This window comes from Cygnus atratus, chromosome 6 (assembly GCF_013377495.2).
Source record: "Cygnus atratus isolate AKBS03 ecotype Queensland, Australia chromosome 6, CAtr_DNAZoo_HiC_assembly, whole genome shotgun sequence".
NCBI classification, from domain to species: Eukaryota; Metazoa; Chordata; class Aves; order Anseriformes; family Anatidae; genus Cygnus; species Cygnus atratus.
Window position 1 is genome coordinate 12975767 of NC_066367.1, and position 24678 is coordinate 13000444.

A 24678-nucleotide genomic window follows, 5' to 3' on the forward strand; every position below is an offset into this window, starting at 1 on the left:
TCTGTTCTGTTCTTAAAATCAGTAGTACATGGCTTACAGGAATGCTTAGAAGTGGGAAAGACAGCATATTTAAACTGTGAAAAGAAAAAAAATCTTTCACACATTATTAAACAACAGAACTAATTGCCACCAGAACAGATACAAGAAAGCAGGTTTAAAAATAAGTATCAGAAGTGGAAGAGAAATTGTTATTCAGGATTTAACCTCTCATTAATTCAATTTAATTAAGATTTAAAAAGCCTTCTATTTGGGAAAATTATCTCATGAATACTTACAGCAGGCCACAGATCACGAGAAGACACCATCATTGGCTTAAAACATGCCTTTTCACATATTTCTTTCTAGTTTTGCCCCTAAATTAGTGTAAACGGATCATCCTGTCCAAAAAAGAGACTTTTTAGAGTTTTTAAAAGCATGTTTATGTGACTGCACATAAATGTTTGTGTAAAAAGGGAGTTATGACAGTTTATACCACAAAGGTTACAGTAAGAAAAAGCACTTCTTTATGACAATAATTCACAAATTCACAAGAATCACTTTAATATACAAAGCAATTACTACCATTCTGAAACACAAAGCAGCTAATATGTACATAGTGTTAATAAAATGCATTATAACCCAGTACATTTTTTAAAAACACAGATAAAGCACAAAAAAAAAGTAAAAAAAAAAACACAACAGGGATGTTTCTAAATTTGGGGGAAAATGTAAATAAGAACTTATTTTCCTCCAACAATGGATTTTCATTTAGTTTTTTAACTTCCACAGGTACGTGGGAGTCAAGCTCAAATACCCTGTTCTGTGCTGACATGGTTTGGGTAAAGAATCAGAAATGCAGATGAGGTGAACTTGCTCTTTCCAGCTTACATTACAAAGGGAGAATAACCACCCTCGCTCTGGAAGCTTCCCTGAAAAACACTGTTCCAAAACAATTTCAAATTATAAATCCAGACTACAAGTAACTTGTTTTTGAAATGAGCAACCAACCTGTGGACAAGTCTGTGGAGGGGTTGGCTGCCAACTAGCACCTCTTCTTGTCCTGTTCCCCATCCCATCCCTAGAAGTCCATATAAGCAGCACAGCGTCAAATCTCATACAAACTCGCAGTTCTAGAACTTTTTAAACTTCATGTTTTAATATAAATAAACGTCATTACACACACAAAAAATGGAGTGGCACCTGGATAAAACACAACTTGTAAAGAGCATCCAAACATCCTCAGTTCTTAACAGCGGCCATTTCCAGGTAACTGACTGGCTCAAGGCCTGCCTTCCCCTCAGTCTCACACTCGGCTATCCCCTAATTTAGAGAAATACATAGTTGAGGCCGAGACTCAATGAACTGACTGCTCCCAAGTCGTGAGTACAGTAAATGGTCAGCTTATGGAACTGCACTAACCATGGATCACTACGGCCGATCCCTGGCCCTTCCCCTGCCAGCACCCAGCTCCTGATGACAGCTGGCTTTTCATCCTTGCTGCTGGTGAAAGTGAGACCTAAACTCTCCATTGAGCACCACAAGTCAAAAACTACACTTGCAGCACCACAACAGGTCAATGTCTTCAATTTGTGCTACACAAACTAGCCTGAGCAAATCTCTTTGCAGGCCAAAGCTTAAATACATGTAAAAAATACATTCCAAGGCAAAACACTTGAAATGCAATCCCCCCTTCACCAACTGGATCTGGTCCCTTTTTCTGAAAGATGCACAGATTTAAGCCATATCCATCCACAGACCCGAACCTGTCGCAAGCACACAGCAGATAGGATTTCAGCACCCTATTTCTCTTTAACAGTCCAGCTCCTCCCAGAGTGACTGAGCTTCATGATACATTCAGGTTTTTGCAAAATCACTGTCTTTTACGAATAGCAAATTCAAAAGCTCAGGAAAACGAGTTCCCAGGCACAGTACATGAGAATCACGAATGTACCATATGCTTTTAAAACCTGCTTATGGCGACAGATTTTAGGATTGTAGCTAATTGTCATTGTTCCTGCAAAAGGAAGTTAGTTGTGCTTTTTTTCTTTTAAAGCAAGGTGACACACTATCAGTACATCTTTAATTCCTGGTGCCAAAGAATTGTAATTTTGATTTTGATTTATTTTCTTAGAATGCAGCTTTTAAAATTTGCAGCCACATTTCATATTAAGAGGAATAAAGTGACTGAGAAAGAATTTAGCTTTCTTTCCAAATTAATTTACCTTTCTCACCTGGGGTCACTGAAGTAGTTCTAATCTGTCTAAAAATAATTTGATAGCCATCCTATACCTACTGCTATGACACCATACACTTGATTCTTTCCAGTCTTCAGTAGTGCCAGCTCAGATCTGCCATTTTGAAGCAATGCCTGCTGGAAGCCAGGTGCTAATCAGCAAGTTAAATTGGTGAAAGAGTCAACTGTTGTGGGGAGAGGAGTGAGTTGTGTGCAGGTGGCAGGATTACAGCAATTGTGCCAGGGAGCTTCTCAAGCAAACCCAATTTCTCTCTCTTTTTTTTTTTGTTCTGCTTTGTGTTTTTTTTTTTTTTTAAAAAAAAAAAGTGCACATTTTAATTAAACATTTACAAAGAATACCGTATAACAAAAATAAATACATGACCTTTTGGTTAGATCATTGGCAAATGTGACATCAGTAACCAGCTTCAGGGTAAAAAAAAGACAATAAAAACAGGGTCTTAGGAAACCAATGAAATCCCCTATGATCTGTCACAGATTTGCAACCACTGATAACAAACTTTCTTTGATGGGGCGACTAGCCTTTAACCCACAAAAAAGCACTGGCTATCTGTCTAAAATTAAAAAAAAAAAAGCAGAGGCCAGTTTTCACTAATAGATGACTACTTGCAGCTGCTGTTTACTGGAAGCCCGGATTTAAAAAACAAAACAAAACAAAACTGTAGTACAAATTTAGATCAGAAACTATTAGGGCTCTTTTTCCTTATTAAATCTAACTTTTTTTTTTTCCTGAGCCTCTTAATGATTCCAAACACCCCACCAGTTTTCTGATCAATGTAAAGTACCAGAGAAGACAGTGGTCTGCAACAAACATGAACTATACAAGAGCCAGAACCTATAGGTGTCTGTACAGTCCTGACAACGACAGGCTAAAATTGTGCTTTCAGATACAAGCAATGGTGCTGGCAACTATCTGATGCACTGGTGAAATCACTGCTTAAATAAAAATGCACAGACACTACCCCAGGAGGAAAACAGAAGTCTTACCAGTGGTTCCTTTCAAAAACAACACCTTAACAACCTTTCCAATTGATCTGCCTTTGATATATAGCTGCCAAAGAGAAAAAGCACAAAAGTGAATTATTCTGCAGGGTGACAGTTGTTGTAAAACAACTGTTTATATCATTTCAAAAATCTCCATCAAAAAATAAAAAATAAAAACAAACCAACTCACAAAAATCATGAAAGATGAAATAAAACTCTTGAAAATGGATAACTGAGAAACAGCACAAAACAAATCAGTAATAAGCGCTAGAATAATGCAGCCCAGAACTACTGGGGCAGGGGAAGCTTTCACACACGCGCACACATCCACACACACTCAGACACACACAGAGAAGTAAAAATTTTTTCTGACCTCCATATACTATAATACTCAGCATTCCTGACTTAAAAGCTCTCAGAGCTGTAGATTATATACTGTGTGTATATATATATATATGTACATATATTATACATATGTATTTTCCAAGAATATCTAAATTAAAAGAGCACCTCTGACAATATCTTAACTGCCTGACTGGTGCTGTTGTTTTGCAAAATAATGACATTACAAAAATTATATTTCAAATCAATTCTTGTTTATTATGAACATAATGGATCTAGCCCTTTCTAACCCTCTCTTCAGGTAAAACAGGCTATCAATTCTTGAAAACTCACAACCGTGAGATATAAAACTAACCTTCCCTCCCCCCTGCCAGCATAATTGCTGTTCTACTTCCAAATGGCCTTAGTTTATAGAAGCTGACTACCCCAACCTCACTACTTTGTAAGTAACACATGAATGAATGCCTGTATCGTATCCTTTCCCTTTTTGGGTCGCTATGAGTAGTAAAGTATGTATGGGTAACCCTAGCCAGCCTTGTACTTGGCCTAATACATTTTTTTATCAATATCATTTAAAATTTCCATTAAAGAAATTCAAGTCCCTAAATCCTCAGTGCAGCATAAATAAAAATAAAGATTCTTGCAAATCCCTACGTACTTTAAAATAATGTTCTTCTTCTCAATGAAATGCTAGTTGCTAATGCAGTCTACACTAATAACACGATAGACTACTCACAGACCACGCACAGACAAACTGGTAATGCAGTTCTCCTCTCACTGCCTCACAAATTTGCTTCAACTGAAGAACCATGTCCAGGAACTGCTTTAGGCTCCCCTGTCCATTCAGCTGCCAGGCTTTGTGCTGCGTGACTACCAGTGAGTGCTCATGACCTGCTAGGAACAGCTCCCAGATCTCAGCTAGCCTCATGCAGGTTCGGTACAAAACCTCAAGCTTTTGCAGACAGATGGTTCCGCAAAAGAAAAAGCCTTCATGTAGGAATGTACATCTTTTTCATGTTCCTCAAAGCTGGAGAAACCATCCCATGTAACTGTGTAAATTAGGCCATCATAAAGTTAAATATTTTACAAGAATTACTCCTGCATTATCAACAGTCTACTTCTATCGCTAGTTCTGAAGAACTGGTAACCGTCATACATGCAGTATTCTCTGTCTTTAAGAATCAAACAACTGTTAGAAAAGCACTACTGAGAATTTAGGGTCTTCTTTAAATTTGCATTGCTAAACTCATAAATTCATTTTCCATTAAATAAAAACATGAAAATCAATTCTCCATGACAGATAAAAATAGATCATTTATAACCCCCCTCAAAACTTAAATTGAAAATGAATTCTTTCATAATTCTGATACTTATTTTCTCTTATTTGAAATACAAACAATTTGAAATTATTGATAACTCTAGATTTAACAATAATGCTACAAGTTTAACCCTGCTCCTTTTAAAGTCTCTTGGAAACTGAATGCCCTCTCAAATGAGAAAACTAGAACTTTTAATACTGCTTAGCTGTTTGAGACTCAACTATCAAGAGTCTTGCAAAAGTTCTTCTTACGTCACATTGATTGTATAACCTTTTAGAAGCTCATGTTTGAAATTTATCTTAAAAACAGATAGAGCAAATGGGAAAAAAATATTAGCTAATACTTTGCTAGGCAAGGCATTAGTACAGATCAGAGTCTTATTCATATGTCTCTATACATAAAAGTTGGACCAAAGGCCCAAAGTAAACATACTCCATCAAATGACCCAAGTTGATAAATGAAGAGACTGGCTTCAGAGGGCCAGTAAACAAACTGAGCTTGATTCTTTTTGACACACAGTGGAAGTCCTAACGCTGCGTAGTTATTTTTAACATGATCTACCTTTTTAACAATGTGAATCTGGGAAAGATCATGTTTCCTCAGTACACACAAAAAGTTTGATTTTGCAAATGTCTGAGGCACACAAGTAATTTTACTTACATGAATAAACTACTTGGTAAATCTGACCCTTTGCATGAAAAAATCCTCTGAATAAATTAAGAATTTGTTTAGCCTGGGAAAGTTCAAATAATATTGTCTCTTGCGAAGCAGAAGCCAGTTGGAATATTCATGTTTGAAGTTCTCTTCGATATTTGAGGTTGTCCTCATAGTTACCATACTGCAATTTAATTTACGGGTGGAAAGCAGCCTCAAAGTTTGAAAAATAATCTAGCAAACCAGGACAATGTTTCCATTAAGTACAATAATTTCCATTACATAAGATAGTGGTAGGGAAACAGAAATACCTGATCGCTTGAGAGGACTTGGGACTAACCATCAGAGAATATGTATGTGGAGTTGGCCATGCTTCAACTGCTTAGTTGTTCTGCATACACATAGGTAGTGCTTTCGTGCGTTACCCTTGCTTACTACACATCTGTTTTCAAAACGTCACTATTGTACCTTTTTAATTCTGAATTCCTTCCCCATCTAAATATCATTTGCCAACTAATAACCTATGAAGCTGGTGTTTTCTTTCTGTGCATTCAAAATGCTGAACACACTTGCACACATATGCTGCAAGAAGCAACAACTGACCAGTGAAGCTCATTTCAATCCACTTGTTTCTGTGGAATGGAGTTTTCACTAGTCCAGGAGGGACTACTAATGCAGATTACACATCAGAACCCCTCCTGTGCTAGTTTAAAATAGGTGTGTTAGCTCCACACACAGAACGTGACTGTGAAGTACCTTTCATTTGGTGTGCCACTTAAGACGTGTATTTTTATAGTTTAAAATGAGTATGTGAAACCAATTTGGCAACCGCTGCTTCTTCATCGCACCACATGTGCTCCATGTATGCCGGCCCACAGCTCTCTGGGCCAAGAGGCTGGGGTAGTTCTGTCTCTAAGGCAATGGAAAGAACTCAGCACAAATTCTTGAAATCATTACAAAAGGACCCTCCCCCACAGTAACTTCCCAAATGACCACTGCTATTCCTTGAAGAGGACGGGGAGATGAGAAAGGAGCCTGTTCTTCACGCTGAGATTATTTGACGATGAAAATAATCTTGTAGGGGGAGAACTGGAGGCAAGTATTTGAACATTCACAGTTTGATGCAAAGCACAGATGAAGTATATTCTGTAGTTGCTTCAGGCAGTTTTGCGCATAGAAAAAAAGAAATGTTTAGAAAATAAAAAGTTTACTTTGTCTCTCTGGGTATAGCCAGAACCAGTCTCTATCCCACCTGGACAAGTGAAAATGGGAATCCAAAATTAATCTGATTTGTGGCAGTAAAGGTCCTTAAGTGCTTTTAACTCCTCAATCAATGTCTTGTTTTGGTTTTCAAGCACAGCCACTCGATTTTCTAGACATTTCACATACTCCTTTTTCTTCCTGCGACATTCACGTGCTGCCTCTCTGCAAAGCAAAAAAGGACATTCAAATTCAGAACAATTACTAGCAGACACCAGCTACTTAACTGTTCAGGTCAAACCTTAAACTAGTACTGTCATTTTTACAATATGCAGGTACTGTAAGAAACACTCACAAATTAGGAAAAAAGGCTGACTTCATAACAATTTCTCAAGATCCAAGGTTTGTTTCAATCCTAGTATGTTAGGCTCTCTTCCTGCATCATGGCTTGTCAAAGCAGTATACTATAGATACATGTAACATATGTGCTTGTTTGCCCTGAATCGCTAGGTGCAAAGCACAGCAGCTTCAAAAGGAGAGTGAGTGTTCCTTCATTGTAAATACTGCATAGATTGGTGATAACATCAGTGTTCTGGGAAATGAGAGGACAAAATTGAACCCAGTTCTTCCACTCATTAGGTAAGTAGTAACTGTACTACAAGGTAAAAAACGAGCATCTGTTCCAGGATCTATCTGGTATGACAACTCTAAAAGCAACTTTTGAAATTCAGCTCTGCAAATGAGCCAGGTTGAAAAAAAATCAACCCTGAAAGGACTCAGATATCCATTTCCTACTCCTACAAGCAGAGTTTCATATGCTTGTAGCACTTCAGTGGGTCACGTGGAACATTTATATTTTAAAGTCATTTCGTACTATTACTTGTTTCACCAATAGATTAACTACTACTACATCACGAAAGAGTTGTGCCTCCCAGTGGTGAGCTACAAAGTTGTCTCCTTGGGTGACAACTTTTTCTTTCTGTGACTTTGTGCCAGCTTGGGCTGTGTATTAAGCCACTTTGAGTCTGTGTACATTAGTTTTTCATTATGAACAGCTAGAGTTACAGTAATTTACACAACAGCTTTTAAAATGTAAAATTTGCACACAGAAAAATTTCACAATAATATCTATGAATATTTATGCTATAATCCTTCAATAAGTACCACCTCCCCATATACGTCCTCTACATCCTTTTACCCTGCTTCCCTGTGGAGCCCAGATTTGCAAACACCTATTAAGTAGGCAGGCTAAAAGCACCACAAGCAACATGATACTGTTGCAAAAGCTGTCCATTTAACTCAAATGGAGATAATTTTCCACTGTTCTTCTTGGCTTTTCCAAACAGCAAAGCTGTCTTTTCCTGGAGAACAATTTCTGACTCAGTGAAGGGATTCAGAATGCTAAATAATTTTTTCTCAAATGCAGAGCTTGAACGGGTGAACAATCACATCTACTATTTACTGATATCCAAAAAATATGTAAAAAGGGGAGACAGGTGAGATTGTGTAAAAGAAAAAAAAATTAAAAAGTGAACTCTTGGTGAACTCTTGTTCTTCAGCACTATTTACCTCTTCTTTCAAACCACCCAAACAAGCAATGGGTCTGCTCAGACTTTCTGTTGTGTTCACAGCTTAACAACCTACAGGAGATAAATGCAACTGTGTAACATAACAGAATGAGGGACCAAGTCAACAGCACTTCCTGGGGCTTTCCCTCCACAGAGGGGAGGGAAGCAGGGCACTTTCCCCCTCTCAGGGTGTAACATACAGGCTCAAATCTGTGGCCTGTGGAGGGAGCTCAAGCCTGGTGTGATGATGGGTCAGCTAAGGCCCACCACTCTCCTCTCTCACAGCAGGTACTCTTAAGGAGCATCATGCCTGACTTCCCTCTGCAGTTCCATTTCTTGGCAGCCTCCACGAAGCCCCACCTAAGGAGGCTTGGTGGGTCCTCCTCCCCACACACTAACTCCTATGGGTCAAGTCTTCTCTCTCAGCCCCTCTGCTGCCAATACTGACTCCACAAAGCATAGCTGCTCATTTAGCCTCCCCTTGAGTCTTTCTGCCTCTGGAGAATAAAACCCAAAGGGCAAGTAGCTAAAGAGAACAAGTGAGACATGAAAGAAAACGCTCATGAAGAGAGTGAGTCAGCCAGTAGCAAAGATAATGCATGCAGGAGGCTAAGCTATAGATTCCAGGAAAGAAAACTACATGAATGTATTAACTTTAAAAAATCAACTCACCTCAGTGTTCATGACAACACACCTGAAATCAAACAACTCTCTCACCACTGACTTTTCTCCTTATGGCAACAAACAAAGGGAAGGAGTAATTCACCCACCTCACAGAGTAAGTCTGACACCGTTACTTAAGGTTTCCTAATCAATGCATGGCACTAGTAGATGTGTTTCTTTGCTTTGCATCTTTTAAATGACTAAGAAAGATCAGGATTCTTACTGCTTCACACTCTAGTTCTATGCAGAGCTGATCAGGAAATAAAAAACGACCTAAAGGTACATGCCTGTTCTTCATTAGACGCACTTCTCTCTTCCGTGCAGCCTCTTCTGCTGGCTGGGTTGGAAGTGCTGGAGATGATGCCATGACTACTCCTGGTGCAATGGTGCTGGTAGGGGCGGTGCGAATCTGGTAGGTCTGCACATCTCCTGAGGCAGCTGAAAGATGAAAAACACAGGTGACCATATCAGTTTGGTGACAGCACTGTTAATCGTGGAACACACAGTCATCTATCTAACCATACATTTTGAGCTACAATACAGGATGGATGACCATCATCTGTGTGTGTCATCATTGCCATCTCAGTCTTAGTTTATTAAACATCTCAGTCTTAGTTTATTAAACGTATGCAAGGTTTGGGCATTCCTACTGAAGAAGTCTTCACTTGTGCTTGGTAACTTGATTTGTCTGCTGCATTGCTGTACTTCTTCTTCCCTTAGTACATTTCTTTTATTTCTCTGATTTTGGGCAGTTTTAGCATTGGCAAGAAAATGAAGGATGCTAAATAGTATTTCTAGCTGTGCTCCAAATTTCTACCTGCAAAAGGAGAAACTATGTTTGTAAGTATCTGGGGCAGAAAGAAGGGTATAGAAATGTAGCATTTACTCCAACAAGAGAGACAGTGCAAATTAGGCACACAAGTCCACCACTTCTCTAGAATGAAAAACGTCTTGGGTTTCTTTGTTTGTTTTAATCCAGGAGTGTGTATACTTGCCTGAGTATAAAAAATATTATACCACCTAACAAGATCGCACTTGGTTAAGAACACAAACAACAGAAAATTAATGCAACAATAGTATTTTCTCAGCTATGTATTTTCATTGGTGTCTGGAGACCTCTCCACTGGATAACCTTCAAATTACCTGCTTTACAATCATAAAGGCAGGGATACAATTTTCTGTTATTTATAATAAATATTTTTCTTAATACTCTCCCCTTAATTTTCAAAAAAAAAACCAAAACACGTATTTTAATAAAAAATAGAAACTTGGTCTAAGACTGAAGTAGCTCTGCTCTAAGTGGAGGTCTTGACCAAATGACCTAGGGCACTTTTCTGAAGTATTCTATGATTCTAAGACTTGATGATTAAATATTTGGTGACTAGCTACAAACCCACAACAGAAAGGAATTATGACTTCCACTTGTAAAGGGAGAAAACTTACTAATCATTTTTTGCAGAACATGTAACACAAATCATGTAGACAGAATGCAGGAAATACTGCATGGAAAACCAAAAATGAATATATCATTTTAAGAAGTAAACCCCAAATATCTATAAATGTATTGATCTGAAGTGAAAGGCTCCAAGAAAATGTGACAAACAGCTTTGTCCAGAATTTTTTTTAATCATTTTGGAGACTGATTCTGTATCAAAGTTGTTAGTTCTGTTTCCTGACACATTTGAGGGAGTTAGGTTGGCAACTTATATCCACGTGAAGAATTGTTATACAGAATGACTGGCTGTGAAGTATCTCACCTTGTACGACGACTTGGTTGCTGGGTACAAGTATCTGTTGTCCATCTGTGGTCTGTGCATACTGTAAAATGGTGGTGCCAGGTTGGGTTGCAGCTGCGTTGGTCATAGTCAATGTCTGAAGACCTTGTACGCCATCTGTGCCATTGTTAGACAACTGTATCGCTCCTCCTTGTGTAATAGCAACTGAAGATGAAGCAATGGGATACAGTATTTAAGACATTAATGTACTCATTAACTTATAGTAATAAACCTAGATACAAAAGACTACTGGTTCAAGTTAAATCCTCTGAACCCTTATACACCTTCAAATCAGATACATGACTTTAATGTACATTTAAAGAAATCATACTTTGACAGTAAGCTTTTAATTTTTCATGAGACTCATATTTTGGGGGAGACAAAAACCACAGCTTAAAACACAAATTAGTTACTCTAACAACATCACACAGAGGAGCTACAATCCTCCCCTAGGGAACACTTCTTATTTATTAGTTAGTATTTTCTTCTTGGTTGGTTTAGGTTTTTTTCCTTGCCTTTTTCTTCTCATCTGAAATTCCTCGCCTCTTCCATGCTTTACTCCCTTCCGTCTCCTCTGCTGCTACTGCTATCCATCTTGTGTTTCACTTTCTTCTTGCTTTGGCACTTTTTTCTTCTGATTGTATCTCCTCCCCTTGTCTACAACTTCCTCAGCACCTTCCTAGCAGTGTTTTCACTCATACAGGTCCAGTTTCACACATTATTTTCTTTCCTTCATGCAGTCTTTGTTTTTGTTTTTCCTTTCCCTCAATCCTGTCATTCAGGTGCACTGAGACATCACTTCTCATTCCTACTTCCACAGAATTTCACTGTGTTCCTATATACAGACATACCAAAATCTCAGGTATCTACAGGACCAGGTAGTTTTTACAGTTATGGTAAGAAAGCAGAGTTAACCACATCAGTTTCAATAAAGTTAGGCAGTGTATAATTGGCTAAGGAGTAAACAGAGATACAACATTTTAAAGAGATTTTAAGAGAAAGATATGAACTGAGAGTTCTTTCTCCCTCTTGTACATTTAATACTGAATTTGTTTGTGCGAAACAGTATGTGAATTCTAGCTTTACTGCTGTATCCTCAACCCTTTAAGTCAAAGGACTGTATCTATAAAGGACTGTATCTATAAAATCTAATGAATAAAGACATTGAAAACACACAGAAACTTTGATTTACTACATGTTTTAAATACGGTTGCTGAATTCCTTATTTTTTCAGGACTTTCTAAAAACTCAACGGCAGACTAGTGTTTTTTCTATTAAGTAGGCAACAATTTGGTCAGCTGGGATTAATAATCTGCCAGAAAAAAGGAAACTTCTGAATTACCTCATCTGGTTCCTGAAGCTAAAAAGTTTATAACAGCATTATGGTTAACTCATATTTTTCCTCAGGGCACAATAGCTGCACTAGCTGGCAAGCAGTCCCAGAATGTTCACTGAACATTTTGAATATTTACAAGAGCAATGTGTTTAAAGGGCATGGTCATCCAACAGTCAAATTAAAGTAATCTTATTTTCACCTCCTGCTTTGTCCTAGCCCAAACAATTATATAAATGATAGTTCTTCATCTTCTCATCCCCACTTACTAGCACCACCGAGAAATTCAGACTACATACTGTACTGCCCACTGCTGGTTTGGTAAATGGGAGTTGGCACCGTAACAGTGGCGATGGCAGGTGCTGCTGTTTCCTCTTCAGACTTTTCTTCTTCGATCCTTGGCACTCCTGGGGCGTCTGAAGACAAGTCATTCAAAATTTTTCTGGCAAAGACAGTGTGTTGTAGAGATTTTAATAAAAAGTGGGAGAAAAAAAGTATTTTTGATACGTAATTCTGAGGAAAACTGCGAAGTGCAGTGAGCCAGCAAGGTAAATACGGAAAGAAAAATCCAGACTAACTTCAAACTCTCATTGGAGAAGACTGTTCAAAGTGCCATGTGCAGATGGGCAAGGGAGCCAGCAAAGAACAGTGCAGGTACTTCTCAACCCAAGAGACAACTATTGCAACCTTCCCTTTTTCTTAAAAACATGTTTCGGTCTTATGCATTTTTACTTGTTTCCTGCTTTTACCAACGAAAGATTTGAAGAAAGCAGAGTATGCAAAAACCTATCTCCTCATTTACATCAGGGTGAACTGCTTCATTTCAGAGACCATAAAGGCCTCAGCCAGAGAGCCAAAAATAAAGGAAGTTAGCAGAAATGCCTGTAAAGAGCAACCAGCTTACAACTGAACAGCTTCCTGGGAGACAATGCTGACTGTTTGAGTGGAGTCACGCAATTATGTTCACAGTGAGGTAAAAACCCTGCCTGGGAAAGCTTTGAGATCAGCATTGGTAAAGAAAAAAAAACAGTTTGTTAATTACGTCTATGGATTAATTATCCAAAGACCAAACAGCTAAAACATCACAGCTACAGGTCCTATTGACTGCGACTGTAAGACTGACCATAGCAATTGCAATTTGCATCATTTAGAATAAGCACTGTCCCTCAGAGAGGACCATCAAGCCCTTTTTAGTGCTGGCACATTCTACTATGCCACTGCAAAATGCTACTTAGGTGAAAGGGAACATTTTTTGTAATTCTCCTCATATATTTTCCTGTGAACTCTCTCAACAACACAAAGAGTGATGAAGAAAACACAACTGTAGATCCCAAGCTCCAAGACAACAGTCATTGCTTAAATAAGGCTCCTAAGGCTTTGGGAACTAGAACATCTGTATATATAGCTATCTGGGGAGACTGGTCACTCTGCTAAGCAACTTGACAAACAGAGCTTTGCTGTTACTATTTCAGCTCCGCAGGCATGCAGGAACCCCAGCATTGCACAAGCACTCCACTGTGCCAAGCACCACTTGGACAAATAACAAATTCCTGTCCAGAGAGTTTGCAATCTAGGTGTTAGACCAGAAAAATAAGTGGACAAAACAGATTAAAAATATGAAGAGAGCAGGCAGGATGAGGAAGAACAAAGTCCAAGGAGCTCAAAATAGAAAAGAAGAAATTACAGCTCACCCAATTTTAAACTCATGCCAGATATGATTTGATAGTTAAACTCTATCTTTGCATTCTTAAAGATGGATTTAAAGTAGAAGGTAAGGTGACAGCTATACAAATATACAAGATATGAACTGACATGGAGAACACATGATGTATGTCAGTACCAGGATCAAAGTGGAGTTTCTGAGGAAGAGGTACAGCTCTTCAGTTCTGTGAACTTATCTGTATCAATCTTGTCTCTAGGGCCATTCACAACACCTTGGATAAAGCCAATGGGAAGTCACCAAATACAGCTGTAGTTTGGATCAACCTTTCTGGCTGAGCCTGGCCCAGAGGCTGAGCTGTGTATACAAGCTTTACAATCACTAAGTTTTGCAGAGTTACCAGGATCTGATTTGAAGGACAGAGGCTGTGGTGTGGCATCAGTGCAGGCATGGGAGTACAATCCAAATGAGAAGTTAGCATGCACAAGTCCCCTCTTTTCAGTTTTGCTGTTTGTTTATTTAGCTCTGTTGTCTCATGATATTCAGCTACTCTTCCATATATAGTAAAAGTGTTTTACTGCAGAAGCAGACTGCAAGGAAGTCTGTGACAGCATTAATGTTAGCAACACTGCTCCTCACAAATGAGAATATTTTCCCAGATATATTATGGCTAGGGATATTCAGCAGTGATTTTCACTATCTTCAGCAGGACAGCCTTGAAGGCTCCTAGAGAATGTAGAAAATAATCTGCAAGTGCTAAAAAAAACCCCACGCATATGGGTGAGATACACTCAGACTAGAGTCTGGCTTATATTTCTAAGGCTACGTTCATAATGAAAAAAAAGGAGCAGATGAATTTTCTGAAGCAGCAGGAATCCACAGGTCACTTAAAAACTGCTGAACTCTGCAGCTATTCTTTGAAACTATTTAGCATGTTTTAAGTATGAAAAGTAAGATTTAGTACAGCCAGAAAAAGCTGTGCATGGGCTTAATTAATTAATAAAGTAACATATACTAGATGTCTATCACTCCATTAAACACATCCTGACTTCTCAAACTTTAAATATAACTTTAAACATAATTTTGTTCAAACAGAAATTCTCTCTGAGCCACAGAACACTCCATGTTCATTGAAAGTTACATGGGAGAAGGGAATTAAGTTTGATGGCTGCTAGCATTTCAAAATAGTGAAAAACAGTAGAATTGATTTTATGCACACTACAGATTATACAGAAGCCACTTTCTTGCAAAGTTTCAGAGTATTTTGTGTTACGTAACAATGCAATAAATTTATTTTTAAGACACCTAGCACAGTGAAACCTCAATGTTTCACAAATTTTGCAATCAGCTTATTCTCAGCTCATTTCTGTCTTCATTGAGTGTAACAGCTGAGGTTTCTTCCCTCTCATATGTGTTTATCTCTTCACATCCTATTACAGAGGAAGACATTGCAGAAGAGAGATTTTGGTAAAATGGTAAATCTGAAAATAACTACTGAATCCCACCATTTGACTCCCCATGTGAAGAACACATCCATAAAGCAAAATGCTTCTGCTTTTGACCTCCATACCTGTAGGACGGTCGTCTGGAAAGAATTTCTCTCCGTTTCTGTGAATCTGTGACACTGTCCACTGATTCCTGTGAATCTTCACTTTCTGCTATAGTGGAGATCTGAAAATAAGAACAGCAATCAAATTTAACACAACACTGCCAATGTCTGTATTTTAATGAATTGTTGATATGTGAAAAGCACTAAAATGCAAGTATTAAAGAGAACTATTACCCAGGCAATGAACGTAAAGGGCAGGCTGTTTGTTAACAGATATAGTGAAGAATGACCAGAGCCAGGTATCTACCCATGAGATAGCCAGGTATCTACCATGTCCCTTAGAATTAAAAAACCCCAATAAGAAAATACAAACAGTAATCCCATATACTTTTTTTCCTTTTCAAGAAAGACCCTGTTTTCATCCATTTTAAGTGAACAAAAAAGGTAGTCAGATTTAGGGAGAGAAAAACTGAAAACAAATTAAGATAAAAAGCAGAAAGGTTAGGAAACAAAAGAGCAAAATATTGAAATTGAGAAACATTAATTTATAAATCACTGTAGGGATATATTACAAAAAGACTACCTTTTCTTCTGGGAAATCGTCAGGAAAATTTTGTAACTAAAGATGCTACAAAATAATGCAGTGATACAATTCTGAAAATCTGCGCTAAAAAAATTACAAAAATTTATGAAGGAAATCTGGATTGTTTGTATCAATTGTAGTTCCACAATTTTAAATTCAAAGTGTGTCAAAAATATAAAAAATCTCTAGTATATAAACACAAAGACTGGTTTCCAAATGGCTATACTCGTGTTACAAATATACAAAAGCTAAATGACAGTGAATGCCAAAATGCCTAAGTGAACATAGCTCACAGCCTGACACTTCAAGCACTGTATGGAAGATACCTCAAGGCTCAAAAAGCTTGCTGGCTCCCAAATCTCACAGTCAGCGGACAGAGGGCCTGGATGGGTCCAAGGCTGATTGTGAACTACTAGGCTTTGACTATCACAGAATTCCACACACATTCTTGTTTTGCACTGAGCCAGGTGAATTCCAACCATGCTTTCATTGTCAGTCTCTTATCTTCCACCCCTGGGCTAATAACTTGTGCACTTATCTGAAAATTGCTTGTCTTCAATAGATTAAAACTCTAAAGTTCTGACTCCAGCAGCTGAAGAGGGTAGAGCCTGCCAGAAACTCATCATTCAAGCTGACAAGGAGTACACAAATATTACTATCAGAATGGCCTAGTTTTAAATTATGCATGCTTTATTATTTCTACAAATAATACCCAGCCAGATATCTGTATCAAATAATTACGTCTACCTTTTAAAATTAACCTTTTTTTTCTGAGCTCAATGTACTAATAACTAAGAAATGATGTACAGTCCTTGTCCTGTGTAGCTACCATACTCTAACCAATTTCTGTGTTCAGTAACACTGGACTTGAAGTGGTTCCAAAGGAAAATGAAGAAAAGGGGCTATGGGTTTTAAGATTTCAGACTACTTTTCTCCTAAGTCTTCAAGCTGTCTCTTCATTCATATTGCATTATCTTTCTTGCTTTACAGAAGAAAGACAACATTCAACAGGCAAGTTAAAAAATTATTTTTATGAGGAGACTAATAAGTATATTTTAAAGACCATTAACATACAGGTGTGTTTTTTAAACCAATGCAAACATTTTCTAAGCAGCAAAGACTCTAATCCCGGAATATCAGCTTCACTAACGATTAACAGGTTACATTATAAGAAAAATTGCTTTTGCTCAGGATAATATGAACTCTTAGTCATACTCTTACTGTAGGATACAGTGGAGAGAATAGAGAAATACTGTAAGAAAAGAGAAATACTGTAAGAAAAAACATTAAGCTGTTAAACTCACCAACAGAGTTCTAGAGGGAAATGATACTCAGTGATGTATGAAAGTGAAAAGTGGTTATAACAGAACAGAAAATAGTCACAGTGTAGCAAATAATGTACAGATTTTGCCTTTAAGTTTACAGAAGTGAAAACACAATCCAGGACACAAGCCTACCAAGAAACCAGTGAACTGGCAGAACTATTCAGAAGGCACAATTAATGTATTAGGAAGTTCTTCAGAAAGTACCTGAACTGTCTGGACCTGTGGAGACTGAATAACTGATGGCTGGGCAGCCTGAATTACTCCATGCACTTGAACCGTCTGCCCATTGGGCAGCTGAACTAAGGTCACCGTGGGTGCAGAAGACGTTGCGTGAGCTGCTGGCATAGATACCTGCAAAGAAGAGACAGTGAGCATAAATTAAGTTATTGCAAAATATTTTTTCATGATCAGGAACACTTTCTGGTGAAAGAAGTACGTCTCTTCTAGACACCAGCTAGATGACCCAAATGTTTCAGTGTAACACAAAAACCTCTGAATTGCCTATGCCCAACATCTGACCTACTTTACAAATTAATGCAGAATTTCTGTAGGCTTAAAACATCACTTGTAAAAACACTGACAAGAATGAGAAAAACACAACTGCCTCTATTCTGAGGTAACCTAATAAAAACATATTATTAACCTTCACTTACTTCAGTTACACACTGCTAGGAATTGGGTGTACTCCTACAGACACTGTTGAGTCAAAGGCAGAAACATATGGGAGTGGAGCTATTTTTGTTTTCACTCAAGAAAATGCAAAGTTATTTGCCAGATGTAAGAAGTTAGAATTTTTAGGGAGTCGTATCTTTCAGACTTACTGGAGACTAAACCACGCGGAGCAGCTGGCAAAGTCCAATCAAATAAAGAAAACTGACCATGTGTTCAGACAGAAAAAACATGAGTCTGAAGAACAAACCGTTTGTAGGCAATTATTTTGATCCAGCGTAATGAGTCAACACAACTTCTAGTCTTAGAGTTATTTTATTTCTATGAGGAAAAATGGCCCAAGTCTTAAAACCTCAGTCTCTAAACGCAACTTCTCATGTAAAGCAAAGACCCCCAGGCACAGTGGCTATGCCAGCAGCTAACCGCTGCTGTGGGTGTCCCTGTCATAGGAGCTCCGGTCCCAGGGACAGCGGTACCCAAAGAGCTGTTCAAGCCATGCGGGGAAGTCCTGCTTCTTTGCTGTGGCAGGTGACAAGAACCACGATGGTCGACTGACGGGCCATGCACTGGGGTTGCTCTGCAGCTGGGCAAATGCTGGTGCTCAGCCCCAAGCTGGTGACACGATGCACATGGCCGTGCCTGGGGCTCCTTGGCTCCTGACTCACCATCGTAGCCCTCAGAAAGGACTCACAGGCAGCAGCCAGCTGAGGGGTCATTCACTAGGCAGCCTGCTTGTGGGCACCGAACGAAATAAGTCTTCCTACGTGTAATGGCATTTTCAAGAAATTCAATCCATTTAGCTCCAATGAGAGAAGGGGTTGGACTTCTGTCCCACCTAATCCCAGAGAGTGGTGTATATGGACTGCAGAAGTAAATCCTCTGCTGTCCTCATGGACACGTGGTTCTCAAAACGCTGCAACAGCTGACCGCTGAATTTCCATAAACATTCATCATTTACAAAGAAATCTTGCTCAACAACAAAATTAAGGGGAATTACATGTAGACCTCTCTCCTCCACAGCTGTCCCTTCCTAAACCACAATCTGTGTTTGCCTTTCCCTTCCTTTTTCCTGAAAATGGCTGGGGTGTTACGTGGCGGTACTTAACTCACATCTGAAAGAAATTGGGACTGAGATTAGCATGAACTCTCCTCTGGCAAATCGTACTCCTTCACCAAGCGACCTTTTTTAATACTGCGTGCCTGACTGAACAGTCCTTGGCAATGACAGCAAAGCTGATCAACTGGAGGCTACTCTGCGGTTGAATGAAGCCAACAGCAGAATGCAACTTCCGCAGATGTCTCTGACTCATACCTTGTGGAACTGGAACAGTTTCCTTTTGACTCTGAAAACTACCCTGAACTCGCTAAAAATGCAACGCTTAAACTAAGCTTACAAAGTGGGTGATCTTACAAGAGATAATGAAAGAATTAAATTGACATAATTAATTATTCAGATTTGACTAAGCCTCTGAGGGCACTCCCTAATGCCAAACACTGCCGCATCACATATTAAAAATATCACACTAACGTAACACTGCCGATCAGAACAAGACAAGGAATTATGTTTAGACTGTTCAGTCACCTCCAAAAGGAATATGAAGTCTGGGAAATAGCCAAGGTGCAAATAATACAGTAAATGACAATAGGGGAAATTAGGGAAAATATTACATATTTGCTTACAGTTTGCATGGGTTTTAACCATAGCTGTATAGCTTCTTCTTACTCAGAAAAAATTCTCATTCAAGTGCCAGGGTAATTTTGCCTGAGTAAAGTGCATTCAATCCATTACATACCTGTAAATTTAGCTACCTGGAGGGTAGTATGTCAACACACAAATTTAAAACATGCTTGCTTCTCTAGACCATATGTTAATGCATACAAAGTGAGAAGCAGTTTACTGGTTTTGCAAGAGAAGTAAACGACTTCCACTTAGTTGACTCTTAAGTGTTATTCACACCACCTACATCCTCTGCCTAAGTTAGACAGTGAGAAAACTGCCCAAAGAGGCAAGCTGGTGCAGGGCAGCTGGTGGCCTGAAAACTCACACTACAGGTCACTGAACAAAAATCACCCTGCTCATTTCAACAGCTCTGATCTCTGGACTAACACTTGAATGGAAGTGTACTATCTCTACTTTACTAAAAGGTATAAAGAGTTCTTAAAGACATTAATCATTTATAAAATTTAAGCGATTCAACACTTGTGCCACTTAAAATACATTAAATTCCCCAAACTGTGTGAACTAAAAAACCTGTCAGTTCTTTACAGACTGCAAAATTTTAGTTTTAAAATGAAATGGTTATGTGATAGAGCTGAACAGACTCTGTACTCGTTTACACAATGGAGTTGCTTCTGCCAGCCATCAGTGTATCCAAGAATGACCCCAGGTTCCAAAATTAGAGATGTAGCTGGGATTGCATAATTTCTTGTCTCTCCAAAATAAATTTGGGATAATAAAAGATCTACTATCTCTCTGAGCAGCAAATAATTCTGTGAAATTCAATAGGATAACATGAGCTGTCAGATGCCAGGTTGTTCCATTTGTTCATAATGTTTATGGTATTCATCTTAGATTTTGAGTTTATTTCCTTCAGAATTAACCTGATTGCTATAGACAAGATTCTAACAGAAAAAACAACAGCAGAATAATCCAGTCAATATAAAAAAGACAATAAACTATATGTTTTAAAAAAAAAAACTTTCAGTGGTACGGTTGTGGTAAAGAATGCTAGAAAACTTTTAATTAATTATTCTGTTAAAATTGCACAGTTTATATACACACAGTTCTTCAGAACTAACAGCCTTGTGTGATGTGAAGTTAAAAATCTCTACTGCTATAAAATTCTGAAGACAAACATTAAAGGAACTATACATCGCACCTCTTTCAGAATCGTATCAATAGGACCTTCTCTCAGGCCCATAAGCAGACATTATCCCTCTTAAAAAATTACCCAATAGGTAAAACTATTATACCATATCATTTTATACCTGGGCTAACGTTGCAATCTGTGGTTGTGCCTGTACTGTCATCTGTTGGGTTTCTGCCTCTGTAACGGCTGCATCTCCACTCTGCTGGTTCTCTGCTCCAGATTCCATGGTCATTTAGTTACCTACAATCACAATATTTGTCGTAAGTCTGTGTTGGTATGCAATTCCATTACGCTTGGTGGATCTGGTAGCAATCACTGCAGCTGAATTCCCACTACTACATATTTGTTTCATTTGCGTATTAAAATGTTGCCAAACTATTAGCATTCAGGCAAAGTTTTGCATGCCATGTGTCTGCCTCAGGTTTATTTTTCTGTGTGTAATGTTTTTGAAAAACTGGTCCAGCCTCCTCCAAAAATGAGATCAGAAAAAAATGTGTTTTGCTCATGTTAAAAAAATTGCTTGAGCAATTGTACTATGATGATCTAGTACCTCCATAATTTGGAACAGTGACCCACAGTTTGTCAGGAAGCCCCAGTGCCAAGGTAAAAATATGCCATAATTAAGTATTAAAAGCACTCCCTGTTCAGCCCTCCCTCTCCCCCGAGACTGCCTTCTGCAGATAACCAACAGCAATTGTTTCTGTGTTGGGTACTTAGCTTTCAGTCTTCCATCTGAGCTAAATACGCAACATCTCCATACAAATTCTTTCCACAACCAGACTGTGTATAGGCCTATCTATGCCACAGGGACTTAGTCTTCTCTACTCTGCAGTTTTAAAATCATATACGTAAAGATAGAAGGCATTTCTACATGAACCTTATTGCAAATAATTATTTTTATACTAAGAGGTACACGGTATTGTTATGACCTCAGTTTTGTATCTTACACATTTCATGACAAACTTTTATTTTTAAGCAATAACTGAGTAAGTCTAGATCACCAGAAAACACAACTCTATAAAAAGAGGTTGCATAACTTCCAAACACCAGCATGTAGGCAGAGTGCAATGAATGCTAAATTCTGTACTGATCTGTGAGAATTAGTTTTCAGTTCTTCTTTAAATACTGATATGAAAGTATTTAATATCTAACAAAGAACTTCAAAATACAAGGAAATCTTCCCAACAGGGATACGGCAATACAATAGTAAATATACAGAACTCCAAATACCAAATAAGAGGAATGGCCATTACCTCCACAGCCACAATACCAATGCTGTGTACCGCTCTGTGCTGCCCAGTTACTCAGGCTTCTCTCTACCCAGCAGCACCACACCTCTCCAGAGCTGGAGCAAAACCACCAGTAGAGCATTTCTGCTTTCGGAAGGGCCTGGAGGCAGAGGATGCTCAGATCAGTAGGAAGGTGGGAAGAAGGAGAAATCCCCCTCTCCCTCCTGAACTTTACTGGCCCTCTGAGAAAAAGACTGAGAAGAGTCAATATAGATGGTGGTACCATGACCACATTTGAGATATTGCATTTTAAACACAAAGTCAGGGAAACGTACATTTCAATGCAAACTATGCTTCAATGTTATAGCAAAGAGAATAAATACTCCTTGGAGATGTGTTGCCTAAAGCAGTAGGGTCACACTTCAAATCCCAGTATAATAAGAAATTTCCATCTTGTGGTAAATGACTGCTAATCAAGATAAAACAGCATTTCAAAGTAGTAACTGCATCTAACATAAAAAGAAGGCAAATCAATGTATATAAACCCAAATCTGTATATTTACTACTGAACGTGACTGTTCAAACAAGCTTTTGTGTGTGTGTGAAAGCACTGAAATGTGTAAATACCAAATATTTAGTTACAACATCAGTTTATAAACTGTTAGGAAGTGAAAAGAAGCAAATAATTAAAGCTGATTTTCCTTAAAAACAAACAAACAACAAAAAAAGAAAAATTACAAATTTTTGGAAAAAGAAAATTGAATTCTCCCAAGCATCTGGAATTTTGTTCTGCCTCTCCCTTGTCATGATTTTATGTTCCACAAAAAACAGACATTAGTCTGACAAATGCCCACAGATGAATAATACTCTACTTATAACTATATACTTGCAAACTGGCAACGAAATAAATTCATTGTAAACTCACTTAATTTTAAGTAATCTATATATTACTTTTTATAAGAATGTCAAGATTAGCCTGTGCCCCTGCAAATATTATAAACCCATTCTCTTCTATAATACCAAGTCTCTGCCATGCTGCACTTCATCTGCCAGAAAGCACAAATGAAAACCCCTGCACTATTACTATTAATAACACACATTACCAAACAGTTCTTAATTATGTTATTAGTGACACCAGTTTAAGTGGTTTTCTCTAACACGAGTTTTAATAGTTTTAGTTCTCCATGTCATACACCCAACTTTTTTGAGTATCATATGTTTTCAAAAGTGCAAACTACAAAACAGAGTACTGCAGGTTTCCCTTTGATTTTTATCATTTTTAAGGAGGTGTCCAGTTTGATCAGTTTTTTGTGTGTGTATCAGCCAGTTTGCCAAGGTAAACACAGCAACAAACTTCTCCCAGTTCCTGTGTATGTATCATGGTCACACCAGCCAAAGGTCTACCTAAACAGACCAAAGGAAGAATTTACAATCTTCTCACACATTATTAAGCAAAGGACCTCTGGTTTTACAAGCTTGGTTTCTATACTTGCATCATCTTTTGCATTTATCAGTGTAAGTATTAACTGTTTAAGGTGCTCCCTCCTCTACAACACCAACATTTTGGAAATCAAATTCTTAACCCAACTTGCAAACACCTAAAAGGAACCTTCTCCTAATGTGCAGTAAGCACCAAGCAATGCAGGAAGCTGCCTGCAAGATTTGCATCTTGACACGTGCAGTTTAAGCAAGTTTTTAGGGTGACTTGCAGGGTTTTTTAGACAAGCTCCGAGTCTTGGGTTATTTGCAGGTTCTAAGTAATCCTGAAATTGGTTCAATTTACTATGCACTTCCACCTCACAGCATTTGTATTTTAATGTCTTAATTAGTGCCTTTTATAATAACCTGTGAGAAAAAGAAGGAATTATATTTGTGAGCATTACAGCAACATATTCCAGATACACTGACTACTACATTGTCTCATGTTTGCTTTAACAGCACAGTATTACAAGATTGCCAAGATACACAAGACAAGGCACTTAGAACATAAAAGCTTATTAAAAAGTACAGATTGTTGTATAAAGCATGACTCGTTTTAGAAGTGTTCTTTAAAAAATATTTTTTAAATTTGTCCATCTAAAAGAAATTACCAAGTCTTTACATGATGCAGGTATCAGTTTATTAATTATGTGGTTGTGTGTAAGACTATCATGGCTAAAATTAAGGTTAGTAATTCCTATTAGTTCTTGCAATTCACAGCTGCAGTTCACAACTGCTCCGTTTCCAGGCTGCTTCCCAACTTGTCAAAAAAAACCTCACATTCCCACTTTGAGAAAAAATTAGTAATTGGTGTACTGCATTTTGACCTAAGCATTCCTAAAGAAACTAAATGATGAAAAAGAAAAAAAAAAAAAGTTAGCTGTAACAAGCAGAGTTGAAAAAGACAGGAATCTGCTTGCCCAAAACACTCCAAGTATGAACTCGGAACATGGGTTCAAAAAGCTGATGAGATTACTTGCTGAGATATAGTTTAACTCAACACTTTAATTTAATAGATAAATTTCTTTATTAGTTCAAAAGAACTAGTATTTTTTGCCATACTTAATAATGAGCTGAAATTTCAGAGGTGAAAAGCAAAACATGCAGCTGACACAGCAATTTGTTTTAAACAAGTCAGGACCAGGAGAAAGAAGTTTAGCAGAAGCTAACTGTACTAGGCAAAGTTACAACATGACAGCATAAGATGGATGATGTCAAACAGAAACAGTTGCAGAATGCACGG

At 38.1% G+C, this 24678-nt stretch overlaps 1 protein-coding gene across 10 annotated transcripts in view; it reads right to left on the reverse strand.

Annotated features, from left to right (window-relative positions):
• Positions 1-24678, reverse strand: part of CREB1 (cAMP responsive element binding protein 1) — a 44235-nt gene that overhangs the window by 3828 nt on the left and 15729 nt on the right. For 3 of the 10 annotated variants that reach the window (XR_007708472.1, XR_007708471.1, XR_007708470.1), the window contains exons 2-10: positions 21981-22116; positions 20846-20967; positions 17393-17539; positions 15302-15402; positions 12371-12513; positions 10721-10903; positions 9251-9401; positions 988-6957; positions 276-377 (exon numbers count right to left, since the gene is read on the reverse strand). Coding sequence is in view for 5 of the 10 variants with exons in the window: in XM_035568277.2 (XP_035424170.1) it covers positions 6813-6957; positions 9251-9401; positions 10721-10903; positions 12371-12513; positions 15302-15402; positions 17393-17539; positions 20846-20959 (984 nt within the window). In the remaining 5 variants the exon portion in view is untranslated. The other 7 variants (XR_007708474.1, XR_007708473.1, XM_035568277.2 and 4 more) reach the window with 7 other exon arrangements.